This window comes from Bombyx mori, chromosome 25 (assembly GCF_030269925.1).
Source record: "Bombyx mori chromosome 25, ASM3026992v2".
In the NCBI taxonomy this organism is placed as follows: domain Eukaryota; kingdom Metazoa; phylum Arthropoda; class Insecta; order Lepidoptera; family Bombycidae; genus Bombyx; species Bombyx mori.
This window is the reverse complement of record NC_085131.1, coordinates 3,947,090-3,972,963: the sequence shown is the minus strand read 5'-3', so window position 1 is coordinate 3,972,963 and position 25,874 is coordinate 3,947,090. Positions and strand designations below refer to the sequence as shown.

General features: G+C 38.9%; 2 protein-coding genes across 2 annotated transcripts in view; one reads left to right on the top strand and one right to left on the bottom strand.

The window, feature by feature from the left end:
* Positions 1–22,057, bottom strand: part of LOC101742003 (DNA polymerase epsilon catalytic subunit 1) — a 42,946-nt gene extending 20,889 nt beyond the window's left edge. Inside the window, exons 1-20 of the mRNA XM_004923295.5 lie at positions 21,756–22,057; positions 21,558–21,681; positions 21,024–21,242; positions 20,285–20,514; positions 19,737–20,057; positions 18,870–18,970; positions 17,806–17,947; positions 17,019–17,151; positions 15,264–15,377; positions 13,892–14,066; positions 13,190–13,457; positions 9,343–9,452; positions 8,579–8,697; positions 7,793–7,932; positions 5,284–5,466; positions 4,532–4,650; positions 2,846–2,964; positions 2,008–2,209; positions 1,183–1,504; positions 536–767 (exon numbers count right to left, since the gene is read on the bottom strand). Coding sequence (XP_004923352.2) covers positions 536–767; positions 1,183–1,504; positions 2,008–2,209; positions 2,846–2,964; positions 4,532–4,650; positions 5,284–5,466; positions 7,793–7,932; positions 8,579–8,697; positions 9,343–9,452; positions 13,190–13,457; positions 13,892–14,066; positions 15,264–15,377; positions 17,019–17,151; positions 17,806–17,947; positions 18,870–18,970; positions 19,737–20,057; positions 20,285–20,514; positions 21,024–21,242; positions 21,558–21,681; positions 21,756–21,838 — 3,456 coding nt within the window. The 5' untranslated portion in view covers positions 21,839–22,057. The remainder of the gene's footprint in view (positions 1–535; positions 768–1,182; positions 1,505–2,007; positions 2,210–2,845; positions 2,965–4,531; positions 4,651–5,283; positions 5,467–7,792; positions 7,933–8,578; positions 8,698–9,342; positions 9,453–13,189; positions 13,458–13,891; positions 14,067–15,263; positions 15,378–17,018; positions 17,152–17,805; positions 17,948–18,869; positions 18,971–19,736; positions 20,058–20,284; positions 20,515–21,023; positions 21,243–21,557; positions 21,682–21,755) is intronic.
* Positions 22,058–22,579: 522 nt separating this feature from the next.
* On the top strand, positions 22,580–25,130 carry LOC101742144 (mRNA export factor Gle1). Its single transcript, XM_004923297.5, has one exon. The coding sequence runs from the start codon at positions 22,844–22,846 to the stop codon at positions 24,839–24,841; it is 1,998 nt and encodes a 665-aa protein (XP_004923354.2). The 5' UTR covers positions 22,580–22,843; the 3' UTR covers positions 24,842–25,130.
* Positions 25,131–25,874: the final 744 nt, after the last annotated feature.

Sequence of the window (25,874 nt, the reverse complement as noted above, 5' to 3'; positions counted from 1 at the left end):
TCGTAGTGCCTCAATAAAAGACCTAAACTTTTGTATAAAATAAACTTAAAACTAACAAAAGGAATCAGTCCGACGAGGGACACATCAAAGGAAAAACAAAATTGTTATTTTTATTTAATTCCGAGCATTTTCATATTTATCTACCTTTTAAACCTTCTCTGGACTTCCACAAATAATTCAAACCCAAAATTAGCCAAATCGGTCCAGCCGTTCTCGAGTCTTAGCGAGACAACGAACAGCAATTCATTTTTTTAGTTTTTTTTTTGTTGCTTATATGGGTGGACGAGCTCACAGCCTATCTGGTGTTAAGTGGTCACTGGAGCTCATAGACATCTACGACATAAATGCACCACCGACCTTGAGATATAAGTTTTAAGTTCTCAAGTATAGTTACAACGGCTGCCCCACCCTTCAAACCGAAACGCATCACTGCTTCACGGCAGAAATAGGCAGGGTGGTGGTACTTACCCGCGCGGACACACAAGAGGTCCTACCACCAGTAAGAGATTATTAGGATGTTAAGCGCGGAACTCACGCCTTGCATGGCGGCCGGTATGGTGATGATCTTCTGTATGGCCCCGCTGAGCCTCTCGATGTAGTAGGCCCAGTCCAGCACGTCGCGGATGTCGATGTGCTCGGAGACGCTGGAGTCCTTGAGCCAGCGCCGCAGGTGGTGCCGCTTCACGGCGGCCGGCGACTGGAAGATGGCGAGCGGGATCGCTCGTTCCGTCACCGGAGCACCCTCGGGCTTCTTCGATATTATGAATCTGTGACACGAGAATTATTTTTCAATTTATTTTTTCCTACCTATCCTAGTAGCCTCGCAGGTTTATTCTAGATTCATCTAACTAGTAGGCGAGCTCACGGGGCTCAAGCCTGACGTCATTACTTCGCAGTGCTTCGCAGAATCTACCACCGGATCGGAAACGCGACCCACTAAGAAGATCCGGCGAAAAACTCAGTAGGCTGTGTCTGTGGGTTAATTTACCTGTGGAATGATGACCGGTGCTTGAGGTCCATAAAAGCACTGTTAGTGGATCGGGAGGATCCGAAATGACGTATTTTGGGCGACGTCGACTGCTTTCAATTCGGACCGCAGGATCGGGAATGATTACATTATGCGAATAGTCCATGAATATGAATATAATATGAATATAAATGAATAGGATGAAGTTCGCTCACCTGCAAGCCAAGCCGGCGTCCTTGACCATCTGATCACCGAGGAACTCGGCCAGTCTCTTGGCGGTCGATATCGACGTAGACTTCTGTCCGCCGTAATCCTCCAGCTTCTTGGACATGGAACGGTTCTCCGATATCAACTCGAAGAGTTCGGCGTCGGGCATGTTGGAGCCCCGGCTGTACAGCACGTCCAGCCAATAGTCCGCGACCCGGGCCACGGCGCCGTAGCACGACTTCAGATCGTTACCTTTGAGGAAGGCCTCGAATACGGAAGATTGAAATATTTTGATGAGTTGCAGTTCGCCGCGACGTTTTACTTCGAAACCTGAAATTTTAATTAACTGTCATTCGTGGTGCACTATGATTTAGTAACGTCTTTTGTAGGCAGCGGCTTGGCTCTGCCCCTGGCATTGTTGAAGTCAATGGGCGACGGTAATCACTCACCATCAGGTGGGCCGTATGCTCGTCGGCCTACAAGGGCAATAAAAAAAAAAAGTCTTTGGATTTCGCGAGCCGATACTAATGTGGTACCAACTGTGGTTTTGTTGCAGTGAAATGATACCACCAATTACAATTTTATATTTAATTAAAGAGCGAACAAATACAAATATTAATAGATAGCGGAGCACCCAGCGTATGTTTGTCTCGAACTCAACCGAATGAAAACATTTTGCGAGTACCGTCAAATATTATGTACATATATAGTGCGATGCTCCAGCGCAGGGCCGTACTCAGCGCAGGGCTGCACTCAGGCTCGCTATACTAATATATAAATCTACATTGGTTTTTATGAATGTTTCGTTATAACTACCGAACCAAAGCCCTCACCTTTTAATTCAGCTAATGACCCGTCAAAATTGAAGACGGCATAACGCTTCTTCAACCTTTTGCCTTCTTCTTTAGAAGCCGGCAACACCATGGCCAAGTAAGGGCCGTCCACTTCAAAGAATATCGAGTTTTCCGAGCGCTGCTCGTATCTCTTCTGTTCCGGATCCACGAGTTCGAAGTACTGGTCGTTTGTAAAATGATCCTAATGAAAAAAAGTTTTTTTAACAGAAAATTGATTGAATAGCTCATACTCGTATTCTGACTCAAAATAAAATGCGAATAATATGAACATTCTTGCAGCACCGAGATGACAGAATCACAGGTTTATTTTGCTTAATAACCATTATTAAGCTCATACTACTAAATCATACTACATCTTATATATAAAATTCTCGTGTCACAATGTTAGTTACCATACTCCTCTGAAACGGTATGACCGATTTTTATGAAATTTTATATGCATGTTCAGTAGGTCTGAGAATCGGCTACTATCTATTTTTCATACCCCTAAGTGATAAGGCTTGCCCACCCCTAACATTTATTTTTTATTTGGACATATTTTTTTTGTTATTATGTAATGAGGCGTTGAATGAGGTTTTGTTATTTTTATATTCCGTCATCGTTCACAGTGCTACATGCCTCGTTCACTCATTTACCACATCCTGACACACTTACAATAAGTTAGTTTTTTTTTCTTCACTAGAAATCTTATATATGACAAAACAACGTTTGCCGGGTCAGCTAGTACTAATATATTTTTGACCACCACTACCACCAATACTCCATTGGACTTCTCTCCCTCTGGCTGGCTGTAGGAAAGTGTGTGTGCTCCACTGACCTTAACCATTGCATTGAGTACAGCGTTAGGGAAGGAAACATTAATCTTCTTTTTCTTCGGATGATTCGTGTGGATGGTCACGTTTTCTGGGAACGATGACGGTAATATGCACCAGATACCTGAAAGTTACCACAAAATTCTAACGATATATTTGTTTCTTTCCTTAAATATTAATAGATTACATGCGTGTCTACATTTTAATAACCGAATAATTATTAACATATTAGTAAGACTATGGTCTTGATAGTTGACTATGGTCAACACTGGTGGTAGGACCACTTGTGAGTCCCCGCGGGTAGGTACCACAACCCTGCCTATTTCTGCCGTGAAGCAGTAATGCGTTCCGGTTTGAAGGGTGGGGCAGCCGTTGTAACGAGACCTTAGAACTCATATCTCAAGGTGGGTGGCGGCATTTACGTTGTATTTGTCTATGAACTCCAGTAACCACTTAACACCAGATGGGCTGTGAGCTCGTCCACCCATCTTTAAAAAAACACTGCTATTTCAGCTGATCGACTCGAGTTGGCGGAAAGATTAAGCCGGTATAACCGCAACGGACGTAGCCGTTGTCGAGGACATTGTAGACGTATTGATCGTGAGCGTTCGTGAATACACCTCAGATTATATACAGAAGAATTTCAGGTCAGAGGATCTTAGTGATAGTCCGATGATCAACTACAAAATCCTCCATCCTCCACGTTAAGAATAGATTAAGTAGTGTAATTGTTTAATGTGTATTGTGAATAAAATTATTTCCTTACGTTATAAGTTAGATTGGCTTTCGTTATCGTGTTGTTTTGTCGTATAGTTGTAATGACCATTGTGTACAAATTCAGCACTTTGTCTTGCTTGGTCGTGCTCACATGGCTTATGTTGCAAATCAGATTATGTTTCTTTTTACTTGTGTTTTTTATGTATTTTTTTAGCTTGTGATTTGTATTGCGTGCCTAATAAATAAATAAATAAAAGATACGAAGCAAACCAAAGCTACATATTACTACTATTTGTACTTCTCTATCGACCGGTATCAGGAGTTTCTGTACCCATTCTTCTTCATAGCTGTTTCGTTCGTAACCCACAGTTGCTAAAGGTAAGGTTTGTGGGTCATTTTGCGAGCCTCACAGACGACATTCCAATTAGGTTGAGCGGTAAGCCAATCGTTTGTTCATTAAAAAAAATGGAATGCCTTAACCCTTTCACGACCATGTAGGTCACCGGTGCCCTCTACGTGGCGCACTGAAGTAAGTTATTATGTCGATTTCTATTACTAAGGCGCCGGAACATTGTAGACGGGAAAAGACGATTCTGTATACTGTGAATGAATCTAAGAGACTTAAAACATTAAAATGTACATTAAAAACAAAAGAAGGCGAAGGCAACTCTAGAGGGTCAGTAACAGAAATCGATATAATTACTTCAGTGCGCCGCGTAGGGCACTGGTGACCTACACGGCAGACAAAGGGTTAATCTCGAAATTCGGTGTGCTTAGTGCGAGTTTATTAACGTTCTCGATAGCGTAAAAGTTAAAGCAATTTTGTATGCAGTTGGAACAGCGCCCCTAGCGGCAAACATGCGCAAACGATCCCATACAAAACTTTTACGCTATCGAGAACGTTAAAAAACTCGCACTAAGCACACTGTTCATTGCACATTGCATTAGAGGCCGTGTAGACGTTAGTGACGTACCGTCAGTATCCAACTCGAGCGGTCTGCCAACTTGTTCGATGATCTCCCGAGCGCGCATGATGATGTTGGCGCCCGTGTAGCACACGATCCCCGCCATCTCCATGCTGTGCCATCGAGCACTGCAAAACGTGTACTATTTAATCTCAAATGCATTACATATAAACTATAATGTGATTCTAATCTTTAGATGAAATATATACATCTTAAAGACTTACATCGAACATCTGATCTAATAAATGATCTCTGATTCATAAAGAACATATTCAGAATGTAGAATGATTGCTTTGGGCTAAATTATATTCGGAATTTTGGAACAAAGTTCCTTATGGGACGGTGCGGAGGGGTACCCCCTAACCGTGAAAAAACGTCCGTAACGTAAGATTTTTATTAGTAATGCACACAGTGTACGACTTAACTTTGTAATAGCGTACAGAAAATAACATATTTTATTATATATTTTTTTATAAATCATTGTGAATAAAATAAAGTTGATAACTTTATAAAGTAGTTTTTTTTTATCAATAAACAAATCATAATAAAAAATGTATACCCAAATAATTATTTTCTTTATACCTCGAATAGAACTTAAAATTAATATTTTTATAATAAGGGGCTTCGTTTCTATCTGGTGTCCCACGACACCACACATCTTTTTTTGTTAATATTTTATTTTTCAATATCGTCGTATTGTAATTCGGTTTTAAGCGAATCGTATGTATGGAGTTAAAAAAAAATAAAAAAAATATATTTACCCTCTCCTCATGACGTAGCCATAGAAAGAATTGAGAATACATTTATGTGCCAATTGCAGTGAATCGTACAAAACTTCTCTGCTTTTGGCGGATTTGATCTCCGCCGCGTCTCCGCTAGCAACCGCCTCGGAGACCTTCGCTTTCGCTTGCTTGTTCAGAGCTTTGTATTCGTAACGACGATCTCTATAAAAAACAACAATTGCATAATAAATGCATTCCAACCAAAATTATAAACAATATGAACGAATGAATGAATGAAATACGCATACGAGCGAATGAAAGTAACGTACACTAATGAAGTTATTTCTTCATTTTTAACAAATTTCCTTTGACAAGGTTTTTTTCCAGTTTCTTGAGATAGTTTAATATATATAATAACAAATTTATAAACTACCGTCGAAACATCAGTCACGTTTTGTGCTGTCCATCTTCTTCTTAAACAAATTTAATCGAAAATGTAAAAATTAAGCCAGTACTTGAAACTGAACTGGGAATTTAAATTAATTAAAAAAAACACACACTTTTTTTTATCGCCGTATAGGCAGACGAGCATACGGTCCACCTGATGGTGAGTGGTTATAATAACCGGCAAACTTCTTGAGCATTTGTTGACGTAGTGGGGGTAAGTTTGCGCATGGTACACTCACGTGACCACACTCACTTTGTGGTCGTCGTGGCCTAACGGATAAGACGTCCGGTGCATTCGTGTTGAAGCGATGCACCAGTGTTCGAATCCCGCAGGCGGGTACCAATTTTTCTAATGAAATACGTACTCAACAAATGTTCACGATTGACTTCCACGGTGAAGGAATAACATCGTGTAATAAAAATGAAACCCGCAAAATTATAATTTGCGTAATTACTGGTGGTAGGACCTCTTGTGAGTCCGCACGGGTAGGTACCACCGCCCCGCCTATTTCTGCCGTGAAGCAGTAATGCGTTTCGGTTTAAAGGGTGGGGCAGCCGTTGTGACTATACTGAGACCTTAGAACTATATCTCAAGGTGTGTGGCGCATTTACGTTGTAGATGTCTATGGGCTCCAGTAACCACTTAACATCAGGTGGGCTGTGAGCTCGTCCACACAGCTAAGCAATAAAAAAAAAAAAAAAAAAAAAAAAAAAAAAACGTGCAAAAACATTACTTACTCTGCGTCATAATGCTATTAAATTATTAAAATCAACATATGTATTTATTTATATATTTATTAGAACATCAACAAAACATATAGGTTTAATAATTGTAATAATTTAATCTTGGTGTAAAATAGATATTCCTTCTATTAAGTCAAAACTAGAGCTGTTGCCAGGTCTTGGTTCAGTTAAAGCGAAGCTGGTATTTGTAATTTTTTTTTCGTTATCATAATCTTGACCATCATCATCATCACTGTTTTCATCACCCGAGTCGCTATCATCGTGATGAGTCGACATAGGGCTCATCGGCGTAGTTTACAACTCGGTCGATTCGGTCTTCTTTTTTGTCTATAATTAATTATTTTTTGAAGATATTCGATTCGTAGTAATCGAATGTTACTTTTTTCATTTACCATCTTCCGATTATTTTCTGTTCTTTTTTTCCATCTGAAGCCTAGCTCTTTCATAATTCGTCGTAAGCTTCATTCCGAGCCATTAAAATTTATATCTTCTTTAAATTCTTCGAAGCCTTTCTACGGTACGGAGTTTCGCTGCTTTTATGTAGTTATTATGGATTACATCTTTTTATTACAGATTGAACGAAACTATCCATTCCGGTAACTTTCTTCTTCCCTGATCTTTTCTTACCCGGAGTCCGAAACACGGCGAGCAAGCCAGAGCCTTTAGCTTCGTTAATAATGCACCTAACAGTACTCACTGATGTTTTTGTTGCTTCCGAAGTCTGTTTTAATTTTTCCATATCATTCTTCCCCTGTTTTATAATGAAGCAATATACGTCGTACACAATTTTTCTACCCTTTCTTTTAAGTACTACACCAGTTTGTCACGGCATAGTGTATGTTTTATAAAAAATCAACAAACACTCAACAAATAGCAATGGCAACAAAGTCCACAAGCAATTATAACAAATAACTTAACGATTAATAACGATAGACTTTCCACTGTACGCAAGCGTACTTTTGGGAGCAAGCGGAATGAGGGCGCGGTGCGGGACGCAAGGTTCGACTGATCTACCAATAACGCGCTCGATACGATTTCCCCTGCCGTCGCGCCTCACCCTCACCACCAAAGTGACCTAAAATTCGGTTCTGCGCAGTCAAGGTCATTTGCTCAAGAAGTTTGCCGATTACTATACCGTCGCTCATGGACGTCAGCAATGCCAGGGGCAGAGCCAAGCCGCTGCCTACCGTTTAATACCTTCAAAATTAATTCTACCTTCGCACACATTTATATTATTAGGATATGCGATTTTCAACTTTATAGCAAGGCCGGTGAGAGGACCCAAACCTTTTATATAGAAATTAGACAAATATCATAGTACTCTGATTAAAGTACGAGTATTAAAAATCGATCTCACCTGAACGCACGTACAGTATCCACATAGAAAGAGTTCTCCTTCTGGCATATAGTGGTTGTTCTTATTTCACTTCTAGTAACTTTGGTTTTCTTATACGCGACCTTGCAGTAATCCGCTAATCGTTTTTTCTCGTACGCAGCCTAAGGACCAATTTAAAAACTAAAGCATAGAGCATCATGATAGATGAACTATATAATTAAGAGTGGCGGCTGCCGGATATTCGCTATTACACAGTTTTGTACGCCGTACATTTTTTTTTGTTGCTTAGGTCGATGGACGAGCTCACAGCCCACCTGGTGTTAAGTGGTTACTGGAGCTCATAGACATATATAAAGTAAATGCGCCACCCACCTTGAGATATAAGTTTAAAGTCTCAAGTATAGTTACAACGGCTGCCCCACCCTTCAAACCGAAACGCATTGTGGCGGTAGCAATCACAAAACACAAGATAATTGACAGATGCCTGAATCTCGCTTACGAAATTTGCAAGATAAGCTTGCATATATACAAGTTCCGAACAAACAACATTCGGACCGTCGGTCTACCGAGCAATATCATCCGCTCGGTGGAAGATCTTCCCTTTGTCGTATATTCCTACAACTGGTGACCCTGAGGTGATTACAGAATCGTCGGGGTCACCAGTTGTATATTCCTACAGCATTACTGCTTCACGGCAGAAATAGACGGGGCGGTGGTACCTACCCGTACGGACTCACAAGAGGTTCGACCACCAGTAAAATTGCCGGCTCAACAAATAAATGTCATTTCAACTGATCAACTTCTCACCTGTTCCTCTTTCGGCAGCGTGTGGAAGGGCCTGGGTGGACCCCCAGGATGTAGAGGTGGAAATTTTTCAGTTTCCAGCTGCTGCTGTATACGTTGGTACTCGCTCCTCGTAGCCGGTACTGTTTGACATAAAATAGTATTAGTTTGCCGCATGAGGCCATATAGAAATTTGTGGTTTTTACTTTCTAATGCATGGGGAACACGAGATGCCATGCCATTAGGGCTTATTATATCTGGAGATGTGAGGTCTAAGTGAATAGTATGGTACGGTGGTAGTATGGCCGGTAATTCCATTCTTGAAATCAGAAGGCATTCGGTTTCATGACAGAATGGCGGTACCTACATACCTACCTAAGCTTTTTTGCGTTTTTAATTTTGGTTGCACGACTCTATACCTTAATGTAAACCATTCGAGAACATGAGTTTTTTTTTATTGCTTAAATGGGTGGACGAGCTCACAGCCCACCTGGTGTTAAGTGGTTACTGGAGTCCATAGACATGTACAACGTAAATGCGCTACCCATCTTGAGATATAAGTTCTAAGGCCTCAAATATAGTTACAACGGCTGCCCCACCCTTCAAACCGAAACGCATTACTGCTTCACGGCAGAAATGGGCAGGGTGGTGGTACCCACCTGCGCGGACTCACAAGAGGTCCTACCACCAGTAAGTACTTATTTCATTAAGAAAATTAGTCTTCTTGCAGAATTTCAAAACCGGTCCTAACCCTTAATACTTATACCTTACTGATAAATATGTCTTACAGTAATCCCCGCGCCACATCCACTCCATGTGTCTCTGGCAAGTGGCCCCGGGCTTGTTGTAGTCACAGACGGCGCATGTACTGGCATTCACCATCGCAGAGGGCTGCAATCTGTGTAGGAATAACAAATGAATCAATATCAATATTATAAGATATGGTTTAGTTCGCATTAGGATATATCATATCTAGACTCTATATAGCCACAAATTACAGCTACAAGGTTCTGAGTTATTATTTTGGTTGCAAGAACATTATTAAATTACAATCATGTAATCATTATGGGAGACTTCAACACTTGCCTCATCAAAAACAACTACCGATCTCGTCAACTTCTATCTTTACTGTCTTCTTTTAACCTTCAGGTCTTACCATCTTCTGCTACTCATTTTTCTCCTAATTGTACTCCTTCTTTACTTGATCTCATGATAGTATCTTCTCCTGATAATGTTATCACTCATGGTCAACTGTCCGCTTCCTTTTCTTATCATGACTTGATTTATCTCTCCTATCGTGTTCGACCCCCTAAACGTAATTCACAATTTCTCCTACTTCGCAATTACAAGGGTATTGATCTGGGAGCGTTGCGACGGGATGTAAATAATACCGACTGGTCTTGTATTCTTGAACACCATAACATTAACGACATGGTCAATTCTTTTAATTATAAGGTAATCAGTTTGTTTGATCAGCATGCCCCCGTCCGTCGAGTTCGAATTAAACATAAACCTGCACCGTGGTTAACGCCGGATATTAAAACTCTGATGGCTCGCAGGGACAAAGCCAAAAGAAGATACAAACGTTGCCCCACTGAACACAGCCTGGCCATATACAAAGCACTGCGCAACCGGTGCAACCGTTTGTGCAGAGATGCTAAAAGACTTTACTTTCACAAATCACTTGAAAATCGCAGCCCTGCTCATACTTGGAGATTCCTTAAATCTGTCGGCATTGGCAAAACTCCGGTCTCTTCTGTCAAGGATACTGACTTGTGCGCCCTCAATAAGCATTTTTCTCTCCCTCCTGTGTCACTCAGTGATTCGTCAAAGACGACCACGTTGCTTAAGATTTCAAGTCTATCCGTACCCCGGATCCCTATTTTTGACTTAAGTCCAGTCTCGGTTGCTGATGTCCGTAATTCCTTTTTCTCCATCTCATCCACGGCTGTTGGAATTGATAACGTATGCTCTAAAATGATTGCCCTAATTCTTCCAACGGTAGCACCTATACTTACCCATATTTTCAATTTTTCCTTTACCTCTAGCAACTTTCCTGATTCTTGGAAACAAGCCTACGTTGTTCCTATCCCAAAAAGCCCCAATCCTATTTTGCCATCTCAGTTCCGGCCTATATCTATACTTCCTTTTCTTTCCAAAGTCCTTGAGCACATTGTCCACCGTCAGCTGTCGTCTTTTCTCTTCTCCCACAATCTTCTTAGCTCCTTCCAATCTGGTTTTCGCAAGGGCCACAGCACGGTTACAGCTCTTCTAAAAGTGACCGATGACATTCGCTGGGCCATGGAAAACAAACAACTAACTTTATTAGTGTTGTTAGATTTCAGCAGCGCTTTTAACTCTGTTGACTTCGATGTTCTGCTCGAAATACTCAAATCAAACAATATCTCCTCGTCTGCTATTAACTGGTTTGATAGTTACCTTCGGGGGCGCTCGCAATGTGTCCGTCTTGACGAGACTTTCTCGGATTGGCAGAACGTCAGTGCGGGCGTTCCCCAAGGTGGTGTTCTTTCTCCTCTTCTGTTTTCTGTGTTTATAAACTCTGTCACTAGGCTTATATCTTCTAAATTCCACCTCTACGCAGACGATCTCCAGCTATATTGCCACTTCTCGGAGCCTGAAGTTGAATCGGCTATTGCTGCGATGAACAGTGATCTGAAGTCTATCAGTGAATGGGCAAAAGCCTACGGTCTGCACATTAATCCGGGAAAATCACAGGCTATCATTATAGGGGGTAAACAATTGCGCAGTAGACTCAGCGATCCTATACTCCCCCCAATTTATTTGGATGGGACTCAAATAACTCTAACCGATTCAGTTAAAAACCTGGGTGTTATTGTAGATCGACATCTTTCGTGGAGTTCTCACGTTGCTGAGATTAGTAGGAAGGTGCACTTTGCCTTGCACTCGTTGAGATGTCTGCAGGGCTTCTTACCTCAGCATACAAAAATATCTCTCGTCCAAGCTCTCATTCTACCCATAATTGATTACGCCGATGCCTGCTACTTGGATGCCACTGAGGAGCTCTCAAACAAGCTTGAGAGGATGCAAAATCTATGTATCCGTTTTATATACAATCTCAGAAAATTCGATCATGTTTCTCATTTTCGCAAAGAACTTAAATGGCTCCCTATACGCCTTCGTAGGAATACTCGAATATTATGTCTCCTATTCAATATCCTACATAAGCCCACTTCTCCCTTATATTTACGTAAGCGATTCTCTTTCATTCGTTCTCCTGATGCTCCCTGCAGGTCCAACCAACGTTCTGTTTTGTTATTCCCTTCCCACAAAACCAATTTCTATTCTCACTCCTTTACTGTGCACGCGGTCAGACTGTGGAATTCGTTGCCGGCTGACATCCGAGTTTGCAAGTCTGTTTCTGTTTTTAAATACAAGGTCAAACAATTTTATCTATCATCAACCGAATGATCATGGTTCTATACTCTTCGCATATACGAGTGTTACTGTGTTACTTATAATATTTGTTATGTGTATGTGCTATAATTCTCATGTTGTATTTGTTATTTTAGTTATGTGTTATTTGTTCTACACACACTTATCACATTTTATTATTATTCTCATTATCCTCTCGCAGGTCTGCTGGAAGAGATTTCTCAAAGAAATAAGCAGTGCCTTTGTACATAATTTTCCTATTACTCTGTACTGTGTCTTGTTTTCTGTGTGTACATAAATAAATAAATAAAAATAAATAATAAAAAAACATCTCAATGATTTTTTATGATATTACTCCAGTTAGAACTTTTATTATTTTTATTTAATAATTATATTCGTGCAGATCTGACTTCTGTGTTTCACTTACATACAATATGCAGGAGGCAATGCTTATCTAATTTAAAAAAAAAATCTAGACGAGACTACTTTTCATATTCTCCTTCTTCTTTCTTTCTTATTACCCTCTGCTGGGGTGTAGGGCTCGAATCAAATCCTTTCATTTACATCGGTCTTAGGCAGTCTGTTTTGTTATACAAATACTTCTCATATTAGCAATAATATCTTGAACTTGTGTCAAAAGTGTGTACAGCTATTCATTAACAATCGAAAAGAAATAATTGTAGTGAAAATTTGGCACCAATTGCGATTCTGTTACTTGTTTGTTCATCGCTAATAGCATGTCCCAGTAATTATAAAAAAATTTTTTTAAGCTATTGCATAGCTTTTATAATCATGAAATTCCGTAACGAAAAAAACCTAACACCCCTCACTCCGCCTACCATGTAACTCGCGTTCAACACATTCACACGTTGCGCTTGTGTAGTGTTTGTGAATAAGCGCGTGGCGTGACGTCACACTGCATGCGCATCATGAAAAGTCTGCCATCTCTCTCTCGCGCGGTCTAGCTTATGAGTGTGAAGGGAACAGTTAATGTTTTGCTTTTGTTAATGTTTAATATAGCGTGGTCTTGTTTTATTGTTGTTTTAATATTAAATTATCATTGTGTAATTATAATTGCATAAGTTGAAAAAAAATGCCATGCAATAGCTTTACCGCGGCAGTTCCCGAGTGCCACACGTTTTTTTTTTCTTTTACTTCTGATTTTGCCTCCATATTACATTCATTAACATTTCATATAGCATACCAGAAAGGATGAATTACCTATTCGTCAATATGATGTTAGGGTACATAGCGCCGACGTCCAAATGATAAATCAAAGGGTTCTCGTCCCTTCGCGGGTGCTCTTTCATATGTTGTAGTTTCGCTTTAATCTCTCCGCAGACCTCGTCGAAATTCGTGACCATCTCCAGCGGTATACCTTCCTCCACCTCTATGGCGTGCCTCATGGTCTTCTCGGTGTTCTCCAGCAGCTTGTCCACGGCCGTTGGGGCGATACGGAACTTGCATTTAATGTCCGCTCTGAATACACCTACAAGCATTTTAAGACATAATTAAATGAAAATTCGATTAATAATAAAGATTTAACCATTCAAGGATTCATCAGACGAGCTTGGAGTATTTTGTGGTATTTTGGAATAGTTGGAAGATTACATTAGATTTATACATGTACATTTTACTCTGTGTACGGATTATTTAGAAGAAATAGATTCAAGAGGTACGCCCTCCCATTGTAGCTTTGTAGAAAGTACTATATTCTCTAATATACAATCAAGTACATATAATCTAGTATAATTTAGAGCATTCATGGTCGTTTATTTTACTAATTGACTGATACAAGTGATGTCTGTAAACACAGTGACCCCTCAATCGAGCACCTAGAGCTCAAGCTCAGCCGTACCTCAAACTGATATGAATGATGTACGTTCTACTCGCGTGGTGGCGCTAGTATCGTGGTGTACGCACCGGACTCCAGAGCCTCGACGTGTCCCCCGACGTAAGTCTCCGTCTCCAGCACGTGCCCGTCGCTCGTCAGCTTGTTCAGCTCCTCCACCTGCTTGTTCGGGAACACGATGTTCGCATGGAACGCCTCGACCATCAGCAACGACTCGCACAGCGTGCCGGAACCTTTCCGGAGTACCTGACCGTGGACACGAACATTACCTCGTGGACTGACTTGGAACACACTTTGCAATAGAAATAGAGCGTTGGAAGGCGAGTAGTAACTAGAGGAAATCAGGGTACAAAACATAACTATCATCGAAAAGTGAAAAATTCACTTTCTCTCTCCGTCCCTTTATTTACTGATTGTAGGACTCATTGGAAAGCTGCGCTCGCCGATACTATCGTCTTGCATAGTTCTGCACACAGCAATATGATCTTTTAAAGCGGATTACATACCAACTTTGATTATTTTTTTAAATGAAATTCTAACCAAAACCATGACACAGGCATTTGAAAACTTAAGTATCAATAAAAAATATACCCATGTTTTTTTTTTTTTTTTTTATTGCCCTTGTAGGCAGACGAGCATACGGCCCACCTGATGGTGAGTGGTTACCGTCGCCCATGGACTTCAGCAATGCCAGGGGCAGAGCCAAGCCACTGCCTACCGTATAGTAGTCTTAGTATATAATAGAATAGAAGAAATTTACACGATAGGTTTACATTTAAACACAGTTCGAACAAGATATGTGTATTTAGTGCTAGTTTTTTAACATTCTTGATATCAAAAGTGAACTAAAATTTGTTTGGAGTTGGAACAGCGCCCCTAGCGGCCAACGTTCCAACTCTATACAAATTTGAGTTAACTTTTTCGATATCGAGAACGTTAAAAAACTCGCACTAAGCACACTGAACTAAGAGTGTATCGGGCAAATACATCCCGCTCAGTGACAGATTTCTCGTGCAAGCCATACAATATACACCTAAACATTTTATTTCTAAATATGAATTTATGAGATTTACTATAAGGACTCTTTTTCTCTATCGACGAAAACTATCGAAGTGTACTACTACATACAGTCTATAATATATAATAGTGTATACATATTATAATATTATATATTGGGGGGGTGAAAAGCTTATTTGGCTTAAGCGACATTTATGTTTATAATTAAAGGTCCATTTATTATTTTGTATTAGCATCAAAAATTCGATGTTTTTAATTTAACATCAATTAAGTAATCCATACAAATATCTGAATTTTTTTTATGGATTTTTTCCAAATTTCAAACTTTAAATGGCACTCCTGTGAAATTGCAAAAATGTCGGTTAAACCAAATAAATAACCTTTCACCCCCCGATATAATATAGGCTAATAAGGATCGTTTCTCACCTCGTCGGGCTCCAGCGGGATAATGGTGCAGAGGGCAAATATGAACGGATGCACGTACTTCATGTACAAGTAGTACGTGGCGACCGCGTCCGACACCGAGTAGTTCGACAGCACCTATAAACCATTACACAGAATCCGTTTTTTATTTATTTATTGCTTAGATGGGTGGACGAGCTCACAGTCCACCTGGTGTTAAGTGGTTACCGGAGCCCATAGACATCTAGAACGTAAATGCCATCATCCACTGGAGATATGAGTTCTAGGGTCCTCACCTTTCAAACCGAAAGGCATTACTGCTTCACGGCTGAATAGACAGGGTGGTGGTACCCACCCATGCGGACTCATAAGACGTCCTACCACCAGTCCGTCTCGTATTGCGGAGACTGAGACAGCGCGCGACCCACCGATGTCCGCACGACTCGCAACAGTGGCTATTACCGCCATACACTTCAACCTTAGTTCGATATTACAGATATTTTCTTTCTGTTTTTTTTTATTTGCCCTTGTAGTCAGACGAGCGTACGGCCCACCTGATGGTGAGTGGTTACCGTCGCCCATGGACTTCAGCAATGCCAGGGGCAGAGCCAAGCCGCTGCCTACCGCTTAATACTCTCCACAAGCCTCGTTTGAAGAAGAACATGTCATAGCGCTCGGGAAACATCGTGGAGGGGAGCTCATTCCATAGCCGGATGGTACGTGGCAAAAAAGACCTCTGGAAACGCACTGTGGATGACCGCAGTGGCTCCAGGTAGTACAGATGAACTCTACTCCGGTGGCGGGCGGCACGATAGTAAAAACGAGATGCCGGTATCATCTCGAGCAATTCCTCAGAGCACTCCCCATGGAGAATTTCTTTACCTATCTACTGTTAATAACTTCAAGGGGTTATAACTAGCTTAACCAAACGTGTAAGCGACCTTACGGGGCTCAGTCTGAGATACTTTGCTAACACTAGCCCTAGCGAGAGTCGTGCTTCGCAGAATCTACCACCGAATCAGAATGGCGACCCACTGAGAAGAATCGCAGAGAAATTCAGTGGGCTGTGTCTGTGGGCTAGTTCGTTCGTCGAACTCATCTTCGCAATCGACGGTTTCGACTAGAACGGTGACCGGTGGTATGCCTAAACGCACCCAGACTGAATTGAGAGTCTCCGAAATGACGTCTTTAAGGGGGACGATGACAATTTGTTATTCGGACATCTGGTTGGGTATGTTGGGTAGCACCGCTCACCGCCAAACGCTTATTTAATTGCATTTATTTACTCCAAATGGGTTTAATCCTTGTGAGTCTACTTCTCAAAGACGGAGGCAGGGCATTTTAGATTTTGGATGCGGCGGAAGAGAAACCACCCCCTGTAGCTTTATTTATACAATTAGGCCGTCTGAGTAAACTACGTTATGTCCTTCGCTGGACACCGGCTCCATGTTGGCAACGAATCCTGCGACATTCATCAGGTCTGTTGTTACTTAAGTACACCTAGTATAGTACTCCAGTAGGATATTTTAGAATTACAAATTAATACAAGTCCTATCGGCCAAGGATTGCATTACTTAGTACAATTTTATCAGCATCAATGCCTCAGAGCTTAAGATAGTGGGCAGTTCCTGGACCACATAAACGTTGCAGTGGGAATGTGACCTCCGTGAGACATGAGGTCGACGTGCCCCACAATGTGTGACGTCATATTGCAGAGCGGATGATGCAGTATGATTACACCTTACGGCGGATGCGGTCTCGTGCCTGCGTTGGTATTACCTGAGGCTGTTCGGACGCCATCCTGCACATGTCTTCAGGGTCCAGCTCGACGGGGTCGTACCTCAGCTTGGCTTTAGCGACCGCCTTCAGGCCCTGCGAGCCGACCGGCAGATACGAGTCTCTTTTCACCCAGCTGCGGAGAAGATCAATGTTTAAATTTTTACTAAAATCTGAATTCTGAAACTTGAATAGTGAAAAGTTTTCTGGTGGTAGGACCTATTGTGAGTCCACACATCTAGCCAATAAAAAAAAAGGTTTATTCGACTAGTTCCTATGAAGTGTTTGTAGTCTTTTATGAGTTTTATTTTTAATTAAATCTACTTTTAAGTTTTTATCTTACGGTTACTAATTTAGCTTTAATAATACTTGGCTTGGCTTATAGTTTTCGGAGGTCACTAAGCCATTCTATAAAAAACAATTATCGACTTTTATAAAACGTAACAACGTAAAGAAACCTTTACGTGCAATTATTTCGGCATCCTTTTTTTTAACTTAGCCCCATCAGTAATTTATACTCACTATTATCTACTATTAACATATTATACTAGGGGCCAATTAGAAAGATAGACAACACAGAAGCATTAAAATAAAAATAATATGGAAACAAAATTGTAAAGTCGAACTTATGAAACCAATAATCAGTTATTGTAAGTTCAATCTGACTATTACTTAAATCATAATTTTGTATAGTTCAAACCTAATCCGGAAAAGCGACTTTATGGTTCTGATTTCTAGACTTTATCTTTTATAGCAAGCACTTCTTGTATACAGTTTCTTTGTTACGCACCATAAGCAGTCCATGTGCATCGCAGGTCTGCAGACGTACGTGTTGTCGCGTGACGTCACCTTACTGAACCCTATCTCCTGCTTCATGTCCAGCCCTAGAATCGCGGCACGAGCTTCCACAAATGGCCAATCGAAGAAATCACCTAAAGCAGAATTTAGAATTAGTAACATAAATAACTCTCGGAATAAGTCTTCTTATCCTTCGGCATCCTTCGGCAAAAAAACCGGTCATAAAGTACGTCTGATTAGTTGAAGGGGTACGAGTGACTTTTTAAAATCTCTACTATATATAACCCAATTAATACACAACGAACAAGGGCAATACCATTATCGTCACCAGATCAGACCTTAGTTGCAATAAAGATTCGTTTTTCTTTTTTTTCCTACCTAAGCCGATAGCCTTGAGAGACTATATCAGCGGAACCTTAACTGGTAGGTGAGCTCACGGGGTTCAAACCTGACGACATTGCTAACACGAACCCTAGCAAGAGCCGTGCTTCGCAGAATCTACCACCGGATCGGAAACGCGACCCACTGAGGAGATCCGGCGAGAAACTCAGTGGGCTGTGTCTGAGGGTTAATTTACTCGTCGAGCCTTTCGTCGCAAGCGACGGGTTCGACTAGAACGGTGACCGGTGCTTGAGGTACTTAAAAGCACCGTTAGTGGATCGGGAGGATCCGATTTGACGTGTTTGGGGCGACGTCGACTGCTTTCCATTCTTTCCGCAGGATCGGGAATGTAGTTACCGGCGGCCACGATGAGAGAGGGTTCTCGTGTCGTGCCGCTTTATCGAAGTGAAGATTCGTATATGCGTCCAGATCTTTTTATTGCATAGTTCTCAAGGCCACAACAAAAACATAATTTAAAAGCTTTAAAACTTTTTTTACATGCCACTTAAGACTATATTCTTGATGGGACGCAATGATGAAGTCAAAATTAACAAAACAAAAATAACTAAACCGAAATCGTTTAAATCATATATTAGTAGGCAACTGTTATGAAAGTTGTGAAAATTCAGCAATATGAGCTCAGATTTTAAAATTTAATTATCAAATTATCCTTACCGTTATATGTGACAAAGATGTGTGGTTTCACATCCATGATATGATCGAAAAACTTCTGTATAAGTGCCAGCTCATTTGGTTCATTAAATACTATGAATTGGCTGTAAAAGTAATTAAATATTAACCTTCTGTATTCGAATAAGAAAAATGTAAAAAGGCACCTGTTTAAAAGTGGAACTAAAGTTAATCATACTGCTTGAGATAAAGCACCCAATTCGCAACCCATTTGCGTACCAATTTGAGTCACTAGGCCAGTTTTCTGCTCTGTTCATCTCCACCTGGTGGGCTAGCACCTTTCATGCTTTTGCCGGTTTATGGTCTACCCTCAAACCCATTCCAGTGGTCGTTAGTTCTAAGACGTGTATTTCCAATCCATCGCCACTAGCTGGCCGATTCTGTCGGCTATGACGGTTCGATTTTAGTTCCCTCAAATAACCTTAGTTAATTTTTGTTTGCATGAGTGTACCAGGCTCACCACAAACCGCAAGGAGGCGATTGTACGTGAGACGCGCAACATCTGCTCACACCAATGATACTGGATGACGACCACGACCGCTCTGACAAATTATACGACATGCGATACGATACGATAATCTTTAGAGAAGTTCCAAGCACAGCTTTTCACATAGCTGGCTGAGCAAACCTTGAGTTCATGGACTAGTTATATTTTCAATTGCCACATCTCAGAGGTACCGTAAGTTATAAACAATAGAATGCACTTGTTGTTAAATGACAATCAAGAATATTTTTTCATGCACTCTATTTGAACAAATTTAAGGCATGCTATGCTATACTTTTCTGTAACATTTTATAGGACAAAGAAGCTGAAAAATAGAACTACGAAATATTGAATCTCTCGAAACGTACCCTTCAAATTCCGGTTTAGGAGTATATTCAAAGTCTTCAACGTCGACCGATATAATTTCTCTGTTTGTTATTAAGTACCCCTGTGCATCGATCATGTAAGAGATCATCATTATTTGATCTGTTTGCGAGTCTGGAAACTTTAATGGTAGTTTTGTAGTTTCTATATCAAAGGCCAATACTATAGGATCTGGTCTCTCGATGATGTCATCTCGTTTTGTGAAAATAGGAGGGTCAGTACCTCTGCATTTCACTGTGTACCATGTGCCACAGAATATTCTCATGTCTATAGAGACTCTTACATGATATGGCACATCATGTTCCCTGTCGAAAATAGGTTCACTTTATTGATTTTTTTGTTAAACTTAAAATACAAAATTATATAGAAATAATAGAAAATTCGATTGGTATCCACTAGAAGTACGTAATTTGAAATAAAAGTAAAGAAATTGAATTTTAGAAGTAGACTTACTGAACTATACTTAGAATTGAATAGCTACAGACGGAATTCAGCTACGGCATTCAAGAAGCATCATGTTTCTGCAACTTACCGGATGTCCAAAATATTTTCCATGTGATCAGTAGTTTTCTTAGCGTGTTCGATAGCTGCTGCACTGGTTAATGCATTAGTTAACATTTCAGCATAAATAACATCTTTCTTTTCCCGCTCTTTATTTTTATTAACTGCCGTCAATATCTCCCGTCGGACTTTCATCATATCATTTTGAGACATAAATGATAATTTTATGTAACGCTGTTTCAGACCTGATAAGTGGTTCATCTGAAAATACAGTTGCATTCTATTTTTAATGGACAGTCGAAAATTTCTCATTTTAAATTACAGTTGGAGTTTGTAACATTACCACAGCTGATCATTTCTACCATAGAGCAGATGCTTTACACCAGTACCCTTTTAATACCTAGTAGACCATGAGTCTTTTCACCAAACAAGTGCAATTAGTGAAATAGAAACAAACTAACTCTTTAATTTTTAAGCTCCACCACACTGACTACCACTATATTATTATGTGGAATAGAATTAAAGTATAGTGTTCCAGACAGACAGTTGCATTAATTTTATTGTTTATGAGCTTCACTCAGTACTCAACATTATTTGGTTGTGAACTCCTCATCTGCGTGGATCAGCAAAAAAGAAAAACATTACCCTATTATGGCAGTTAGGTAATAATTTTAAGAAATGAATAATATTCAGCAATTCAATTTACAAATTAACAATAGCTTATATAAATTGAATGATACAATTAATAGAAATAACTTATCACAAAATACCAAGTCCAAATCTTCCTTCTCCAATACTTCAATCTTTTGCACTGAACTAGCAAACTTCTTAGAGATGTATTGTATAACTTCCTGTTCACATTCTCTTCTGGCCATTATTAGAAAATATGGTTGAAACATTAATGAAATTTTGAATCTGGTACCGTCCATCTCTATGAAATAGTAATCCATGGCAGCAACTAATCGTTTGTCTTCATCGAGTACCTCAGCCTAGTTGGAATGTTTAATAATAAATTTTAAGCCCTTCTTATCGGAGCAAGTAAGTCTTTCAAGTAATTACTACTTATTACACTGATAAATGAATTTTAATGCAAAAACTAAAATTTGTGTTTTCTTAAGAGAGATCAACTCACCAAGGTGAAAAGGTAATATGACGAAATTTACTATACAAGTGTTGTAGTTTTAAATGTAGGAGTCTTCTACAATATTGAAATTACAAAAAGTAATTACAAAATTGAAACTTTACGCATACTCGTTCTCATGGTTGAGGAGATGTGAATTTAAATATTTACAAATCATAATTACCGTGTGCATATTGATCAAGTAGCCAGTCCTTTCTTTTAAATCTCTCACTCGATCGAAACCATACTTTGAGTCAATTCTGTCATTCTCCAGAGCGGCACGAATTCTAGTTTCCGATGACTCTTCCCTTATAACATTAAGTTTAACGTTAAATTAATATCACAAATGCATTAACTTTATAAATGTTCTTTCTACACTTACTTGAGCCCACCTGAAGAAGTTCCTTCTCTTCTAGCAGAATCATCTTTATCGGGTCGGTATTTTCCAGTATTTTGAAGCACCATGATTAAAAAAGTACCTCGCAATATTAAACTAATCACGTACCATTATTATCCAAGATAATTTAATAATATTAAAACCTCCTTGTAAATTCCTCAAAATTATTTTGTATCAACAAATAGATTCAAACAGCTGACCAATAACAATTCAGAGCTTCTGCAGTGACACTTAAGCGCTGTCAAATTTCCCGCGAAATTGATTTTACTTTTCGAACTAAACAGACGACCAGAGACAATTTTTTTCGTGCAATTTTTCCTTATTAGGAAAAGAAAGGGATCTAAGCCCATACAGCCTTGTCTATTCTATATACGACAAATATTTTAAATTGAATTTTTTTTGATGAGATTCAATTCCATTGTTTTTCATTCACTTCAGTACGACTATACGTAATTATGTTTTGATTGGCGTTTTTTATGAAAAAACAGACATAAATTATTATATTTTTACTTAATTTTGAAAAGAAAAATATTTTCGTAAATATTTAAAATATTATCGTCTTAAAGTATATTGTATAGGTTCTTCTACAACCAAGGTGGTAATAATAGGCATTCGTAACATCCCTTTATAATATGCCAACCACTTTTTTAGTTTTTATTCTAAACCCAAAAATGTATAACACAAGAGTTCAACGTGCAATCTAGCCCATAGATACAGCTCGCTGAGTTTCTCTTTGGATTATAGCTGGGAAAGTCCACTGAAAAAGTCTCAGTAAATGACCACCATTTTACTGAGATTATATTTCATTATCACATTTGTAAATTTAATTCATTTTTAATCATTTATGTTAAGTCCTGATTAGTTTCCGTTCTTTTTCATAATTTATAAACTGTAAATAATTAAAACGGCGAATTGTAAAAATCTTTTTACTTGACGCTGGCTTATGCACAAACCGTGCCGGAGCCAAAAAATAAAGAACAAGAAGTTTATGGTCTGGTAAAATGGTTGTACAATGCAGGTGCAGGTGTATAAGTAGTAATATGTACATTTACAAGTATTTTTAAGGGATACACATGAATAGTACAAAGAATTCATCTTACGACAGCTACAATGATAGACTTGGAGAAATTCTCAATAGAAGCATTACTTCGAAAATGAGAGATTCTAGTATTGACGAAACTTTAGCGGGGTTTGGCAAATTAAGAATATCAGCCCTTACTAAAGCCGTTGAATTAAGTCCTTTAGTAAAAGAAGCGACCATAGGACCTAACAGTCCTGCAAAGAAAGAATTAATTTATGAAGAAAAACAAATCCCCGCCAAAATTGAACCGTTGCCAGAGGACCTTGTTGAAGATAAGCTCCGAGGGGATCTCGGTTATAATCTCATAATGAAAGAATGTGAAGCACAGTTGCATCAATTATCAGTGGAATTTTTCAGAAAATCTTTTGAACAGATGATTTGTAAAAGGGCGGAAATAATGAACAAATGCTTTCAGAAGTATAGCGAACAACGTGAGCGCAGAGACATGAAATACCATAAACGGAAACTACAGCTACAGAAGGATTTTCATGAAAATGACAATTTAAATGTATTAAAAATAGCCAAATTAGATGAACAGAACAACAGTGCAATGATCAACAGGCAGACAATTGACAATATGAATAGAATCTTAGAAGAACAAAATAAAGCCACAGCTCGATTTGCGGCAATAACTGACAGTCATACTAAAATATGCATCTGTTATAATGAAATCACAAACGTAATAGCTTCGGAGCCTCTGTCCCAACAGGTTTGTGACAAATACATACCGACTATCAAAACAGTCATTTCTAATATTAGTGCTATCATGGAACTTTGTAAAAATGCATCTGTTACCGACAAAGAGGTAAAACAAGCAGAAATATTATCTTTGAACTTAGAAAATGTACTAAAAAAGATTTTAAATGAAATTAATGAAATTAAAGAAAAGGAAAGGATTTTGAAAGATAATGAAAGGGAATTATTGAAATTGAAAGAAATAGAAGAAAAGAAAGCTAGAGAGTTGGCTGAAAAGGAAGCGCAAGAAACAAAGGTTCCTGAGGTGACAAAAACTGTTAAAATAGTTCGTCCTGATAAAACAAAGGTCAAACCCATGTTCTACTCCAGTAAAAACTACAACTATTTTAAAGAGTTAAGCAACTTTATGATAAGTTATGAAGCACAATACAGTGATTTATTAGAGAATGTAAACATGAAAAAGTTTAGATTTGACTGCCAAAAAGCTGTGAACACTCCAGTGAATGCATTGTCTTCAGTTAGTAGTACACACATGAAGGACAAATATGAAAAGCTGTACAAACTACTCAAAGGAGAGAGTGTTCAAGTGTTAGACATATATTTTACTGTAACTCAGCATCCACATGGAGTGGCATACTGTACAGCACTCTTAGCCAAGAAAATAGTGAGGCAAGGGGAGTTATTGGTTTCAAGTCATCCTGAAGCTGCATTCCCATTAGCAGCTGTAGTTATAGCACTTTGGGCTTCTTTCCCAGATTTTGGAAAATTATTGCTAGCCAATTTTCACAAGCAGTGCCCTTATTTAGTTCCCATGTTTATGCCCCAAAAAGAAGGTCAAACAGATAAGGAATTCTACTTGTCTAGAGGGTATACATATAATGATGAAGGTGTAGTTGAAAAACAAGATAAATTCTTGAAAAGAATGTCAGGTATCTTTAGACTCATCTGTGCTATTTGGATAATGAGCACCCCCAAATTTATAAACATACCTAACCCCCATGGATTACAATATGGATGGCAGTGGCTTGCATCTTTCATCAACTTGAAACCAGAACCTGATATATCTGCCACTCTTCTTTATGATTTCTTTACAGTGTGTGGGTCTAAATTTCTCTTACATTATAAGATACAGTTTATTAAGTTAATAAAATTAATTAGCACAGATTATTTGGAAGTTTTACAAAACATTGATGAAGGAGGGCCGAAAACAAGACTGGAAGTACTCTTACAAAACATACTGAAGACCGGACACATTGATCCTCCCAGTGGTTTGTTACAATCAGATATATGGTGAACATCTCTCAATTATTTGTAAATTTATCCAATCCAATTATGAAATATTGACAATAATATCAATGATAGTGCATGTTTAAAAGTGTTATTATGTCGAACGAGTAAAATAAAGTGAATTGATTTGAATGTATTTCATTAATTATTTAAGCTGTGTACTCATTGTGAACAATCATAAACTTAAATTTGACTGTAAATCATAATAATAAAATTTCTGCCTACTTATGTTTTAAACTTTTTCAACAATGCACTGAAAATATTCAATTAATGTGAATTAAATGTTATCCAAGAAACTCTCTTTAATAATCCCCATCATTTTTTACACGCTTTGACTGATGACTGATCTCTATTGATCTTTCTCAATAACTTAATTTTTATAAACAAAAAATGTATGAGTATTCATTACTCTGGTTTCATTTTCTTCCCAGGATCAAGAGGAATATAAATATGATTTTGTTTGGCTCGGTGTTAACGCTTTTCGTTAAACTTTTCGCTAACCTTACAGTTTATAAACTATTTATGGTGATGGATTTAAAACAATAAGTGGCCTACTTCATCATGCGTTCGTCATTCAGTCAAACTCATCAATATGACTGCTTTGATTTCTTACTATATAACGTAGCCACCTCTTTTTTTTCCTATCTATTCGCTGGTACCCTAAGCCTATTCAGACAATAGTATTATTTGGCTCAACAGTATATGGCTTGCTATATTGCAAACCGATACATATCTAGGCAGCAAGATCATCATAATCCCAAATGCATAATTAAACATTTTTTCCATATTTGTAAGATTTGCTTACGACCTCATACATATTTGAATTTATTAAAATATGATCTTTGCTGGGTTTTTTTTAACTCAAAACCCAAATCATTTAGCGAAATATTAAGGATTTCATTAATTTCCTAGAACCTAAATTAACTACAGCACAATGTTTTTCGGCCGACAATTTTCAAAATAATTTGGTGATAACGCGAAAAGGGAAAATTGTGAATTTGTATATATCGTAATTTAGTGTATTACCATTTATAATGCTG

Bases quoted from the DNA above. Each gene is read 5' to 3' on its own strand.
- LOC101742144 (XM_004923297.5), top strand. From the start codon at position 22,844: ATGAATAGTACAAAGAATTCATCTTACGACAGCTACAATGATAGACTT.